The sequence below is a fragment of the Montipora foliosa genome, chromosome 14 (assembly GCF_036669935.1).
Source record: "Montipora foliosa isolate CH-2021 chromosome 14, ASM3666993v2, whole genome shotgun sequence".
Lineage (NCBI taxonomy): Eukaryota > Metazoa > Cnidaria > Anthozoa > Scleractinia > Acroporidae > Montipora > Montipora foliosa.
This window is the reverse complement of record NC_090882.1, coordinates 16500695-16505632: the sequence shown is the minus strand read 5'-3', so window position 1 is coordinate 16505632 and position 4938 is coordinate 16500695. Positions and strand designations below refer to the sequence as shown.

At 40.3% G+C, this 4938-nt stretch overlaps 1 protein-coding gene across 1 annotated transcript in view; it reads right to left on the bottom strand.

Moving 5' to 3' along the window:
* LOC137984471 (chromosome partition protein Smc-like) overlaps nt 1-2646 on the bottom strand; it is a 17269-nt gene extending 14623 nt beyond the window's left edge. Inside the window, exons 1-3 of the mRNA XM_068831641.1 lie at nt 2603-2646; nt 2223-2380; nt 738-1064 (exon numbers count right to left, since the gene is read on the bottom strand). Of these exons, the coding sequence (XP_068687742.1) occupies nt 738-1064; nt 2223-2380; nt 2603-2646 (529 nt within the window). The remainder of the gene's footprint in view (nt 1-737; nt 1065-2222; nt 2381-2602) is intronic.
* Between the last annotated feature and the right edge of the window lie 2292 nt (nt 2647-4938).

Genomic DNA, 4938 nt, shown 5'->3' with positions numbered 1-4938 from the left:
TTGCATGCAAGATTCAAGCAGTTTTAAATGTTTATGCAAAGAAAAGGCACGAGAAACTTGCTAGAGACTGTTTTATTGAAGTTTCAAATTTAGCGCGCCGTACTGTAGAATGCGGCCCGCTAATTTAGCCAATCACCGCTCGCGCACTATCTGAGAGATACAATAAATTAGTATCACCCAACTAGTGGACTAATGCAAATCCTGCACTTTGATTGGCTACGCTACTAGAGGACTGTTAGCAATAGTCCTCGAGTAGCGAAAAGCGTGACGCTTTCTTTCGTTTAATTCCCAATTAAATATTTCTGCTAACTCTATTACTAGTTATAGCGGTCGCTAAAGTGCTAACGAGCCAAGCTTGCGTGATCTGGCGCCTGGCGGCTGCAAACATCACGCGGCGTACTCGTGCGGCACTCTCATTGGTTATCGCTACGGTCAACATTTCATCGCTTTGGTCTACATTACAGCTTTTGGTCTACATTACACTCAAATTTGAAGCGCTTCTGAGATTTCGTCCGCCTAAAAATCTTCTCGCGGCTCTATAAGCTGCCGCCTCGCCAGGCCTTCTGTCTTCAGAAGGCCTGACTCGTTGGCAATTACTGTCCGGCTAGTTGGGTGATACTAAAACGCCTTCGCCCTCAAGGCCACGGGTCAATAGCCCATTCGGCTTCGCCTCATGAGCTATTAACGCAGTTTGTACCACAAAACCGCCGTTTTACGCAGATTTGTAATATTTATACCTTCTCTTTCATCCTGTTTCTTCTCTTCTTGCCCTTGATGGTTCCCTATTTCGTTATTTCTACTTTCCCTTGCCTTTTGTTCATTTTCTTCCACCTCGTGTCCTGGCTCGGGACTTTCTGCAATCGTTAGCTCGGCCTCTGCAATAAGGAACTCTTGTGTAGCTAATCGTACTCTATCCAGTATTGATTGGAGTTCCTCCATAGCTTTACCGCGCTCTCGTCTCATTTTCTCTTTTTCTATTGCACTTAATCTCATTTGTCCGGTATACTTTGCTCCAAAACTATCCGGGGAATCGATGCCAGCGAAAGATGCAAATTGCTCTGAAACTTAATAGAAATAAACAAGAGTCTTAACAGTGCACGAAAACAATGCAGTCCAATCAGGAGCAGAAAAATAATTGCCATTCTTTCCCTGTGGCAACAATGGGCCGAGAAGCTGATAATAATAATAATAATAATAATAATAATAATAATAATAATAATAATAAATTATTGCTTATATAGCGCTATTTACAATTACAAGATCAATAGCGCTTTACATAATAAGATCTATAAAATCAACAAATAAAATAATTAGGATATTTATGATAAGTTGAAAACTTAAATGTAATACAATTAAAAAGATGATCACAAGCCTAAATGGCAAGATAACATTCATATATTTAACTGCTAGTCAAGGAAAAATGGTTTAAAAAGGAATGACTTAATTGACTTCTTGAAAACATCTACAGATTGAATAGTACGTAATTGTAATGGGAGCCCATTCCACAAATGCGGTGCTGCTGCCTGGAATGTGCGCCCACCCAAGGTTACAAGCATCTTCCCACTTGGTGGCTTCAAAAGAATGCCTGAGTTGGATCTAAGATTATACGAGGGCTTGCATTTAATAGATAAAAGATTGCTGATGTAACTAGGCGCGAGGCCATGAATGGCTTTGAAATGGCTTAATCATGACAACACCCCAATAAGTGCTATTATAATCAAATTGTATCCCTTGAATTTTAGGTTTATCAAATAGAATACCACGAAAGATTAAAAACGCCGTTTACTGTTTGGAAATATCAGCATTGGTTCCGGAAATATAAATTTTAAGTTCGAAAACTGTATATGAATAGTGCTATCTCGATAAATTTCCAGCAGAGACCATTGAAACTTGGTAGGCTAATGATTCTACAGGCAACACACCTACGGCTATAAAGAAATTGGTTCCCATGGCAATTTACTCTTTTCCAGTCCCCTCCAACCTGATTTCAATATTGAAAACATATTAATTAGGTAAACTAATGAAAACGGAAGCATGCAATCAGATTATGCAATCACATGACGAGGGAATTGGAGGAAAGTAGACGGTGCAAAGTTGACAAGAAGAGAAACAAGTTTTTCAGCCGAACTACCGATAGTTGAGGAAAGCCTAATGACTAAACGAGGACAGAATTTACTTCAACAGTTAACTTAAACGCAGCAGATAAATACATAGTATCTCACCTGGTACCGGAGATATTGATATTATCTCGTTTGGGAGCCTATTCGTTGTTCCTGGATATGTGACCGCTTCCACAAAGGCTTCTGGATACTGGTCAAATATGGCACTACGTTTTGCTAACTGCTTTGATTTTTCTTTAGCATTCATAGTTCTCTCCTCCCTGAAAAGCAGTATACAGTATAAAAGAAATTTTCTTTTCATAAACACGGTTAAAACAACGTCATTCTCGTTGGAAAAATGACCGGGACAATAGCTCCTGCCGGAGTCAAATTTTGGATTATAACGAAATTCTGCACCCATGCATCACATTCCTGTTCGATCGGGAATATTTAATGTAAGGTAGATAAATTTATGTGCTCTTTTTTACAACCAATGTTAATACCTTGTAGGTTGTCTTTTGCCTTTCCCTTGCAATTTGGCGTACATTGTGTCGGATAATTTTACCCTTTGTATTCTTTTATTTTAAAACTTTCGTTAGAAATGACATCACAATGACACCGATTGACATCATCAATGCTTCGATAGCATTGTGCTTTCTTGAAACAATTGCGCGTGCGAAGTCGTTGCAAGACGGTCCGCAAGAGGGTTACCCTAACACTCACACATTTCTTCTTTTTTTCAACGACGTGTTTACAAGGCAGCTAGGGTTACCCTGGCGCTAGGATAACTCTATCTGAGTGCTAGGGTTACCCTAGCGCTAGGGTAACCCTAACTGCCTTGTAAACGCTCTGCTAGGGACAACTCGCCTACCCGGGACAACTTTTTAGCGGTTTCCATTGTGTTTGCGATGCTGGCGGTTAACAAGCAAGCAAAGTTGTCGCGGGTGGTAGGGTAACCCTACCTGTGAAATTCTGCATGTAAACCCGGGCTATCTTTGACCCTCCGGCTAGGGTAACCCTAGCAGTAGGGTTACCCTACCTGCTTGTAAACAGGCCCTACGTATTGTTCTTGCCATCCAACATCGCCACCATGACGTCACATCCAAACCAGCAGTAAAACAACACGAAATGTATTTTTAAACGATATTTCTGTTGGCCAATACCAGCCTTTATCAGGTTTATTAGGAGATCTAACGAATTTACAGAAACGTAACGTAATGTGATAGCTACTGGATAAAAGAAACCAAAGTTACACAAGAATAAAATGTCGTTAAAACACTATATACTAAATAACGAGATCGGTAAATTATGTTTATCCCAAGAAAAGGTGCTTTATTTAAGTGTCTAGTCGTTCTAGCGCTGGAGTACTAATTGGGCACACTGTAACTAACGCAAATCAATCAAATGTCTAACGTTGGTTTTTAAGAAGAGGGAAAACCCGAGTACCTGGAAAACAACTCTCGGTGCAGGGTAGACAACCAGCAAATTCAATCCACACAGTATGACACCGAGTCTGGGAATTCAACCCGGGCAACGATGAGAGATAAAATGACTTTTCCCATGAATATTTAAGCGATGCTGGTTAACTATTACAAGGAATTGAGATTTCAGTTGATTCCACAAGCATAAACGTAAAGTAAGCACCGTGCGTGTCTGGTCTTCTCGAGACAGAGGTGAGAGATGGTTTCATGCAGACTGGGACGCCTAAAATGCTCTGTTGTAAACATGGCGGTTCACGAGTGAAGTTGTCTCCCTAACCTTTCTTTGGACGAATTCCAGGACCTACCGATACAATTTGGGTAACTTTTGAAAGCTAAAAAATTCAGTCGGCGCTGTATTTTGCTGGTAGGACTGGGTGACCCGACACACTTATAAAAAAATCAATGAAATGATAATCGCGGGGCTTCCATTGTCACGGAATGGCAGAATTACCCAGAATTCTTTTCGAGCATGAACGAGGCAACTTGAGAAGCACGAGACTGGCATGGCCCTCATCAAATGGCTAAGGCACGGCCGGAGGTAAAAGTAGTGAGAAGAAGATCTCTAGCCAGAAACTAAGGAGTAGCGCTGGTGTGTGCTGTTCACGTAGGACTTTTGATTTTCTGAACAAGTTTTTATTATAGGAAATTCGCGACAAAATAGTGCTTTTTTCGCTGTTACCCTCGTAGTAAATTTCTTGTCAAAGAAACGGTATAATGCAAATAAGAGAATACGGAGATTTATATTTGCAAATTACCTGTCCTCTTACCACTTAAGTCAAACTCTACATCTCTATGCAATGAGCGTATTCCATATCTTCTTATGCGTGATCTTTGCGGAAATTACGTTCTGTCCCTCAGTAAACCCAAAACAACCAGTTATGGTCTTAGTTCTTTTCTTACGTATCAGCTAAGTTGTACAATGCGCTACCTGATTTTGTCCGTACCACTGAGTTTACTGGTTTTAAACTAGAGAATCCAAGACCGCATTGTGAAGGGCGGCTTTTCTTTTGAATTAATATATCTTTAAATATTATGTATTTAGTTATGTATTTGTATATGCTATGTATTTTAGTTGTAAATGTAATGTCTTGAAGACATTGGCTCTTCTAGTGATTCTGAAATTCGAGATGAAATAAAATTATGCATGTATGTATGTTATCTTCCGCAAGGCGCGTGCGTGCATTTTGTAATCTGCGACACCAGTGCTTACCATATGAGAGACAAAATGACTTTTCTCCAGAATATATAAGCCATCGAAATCTTACGCTAAGTTGTAATGACAAGGGCGGTCTGGAGCTGTGAGTAGGCGTGGGATTTGTCTCATATGGTTTAGGGGCCGACATATCCCTCCCTCAATG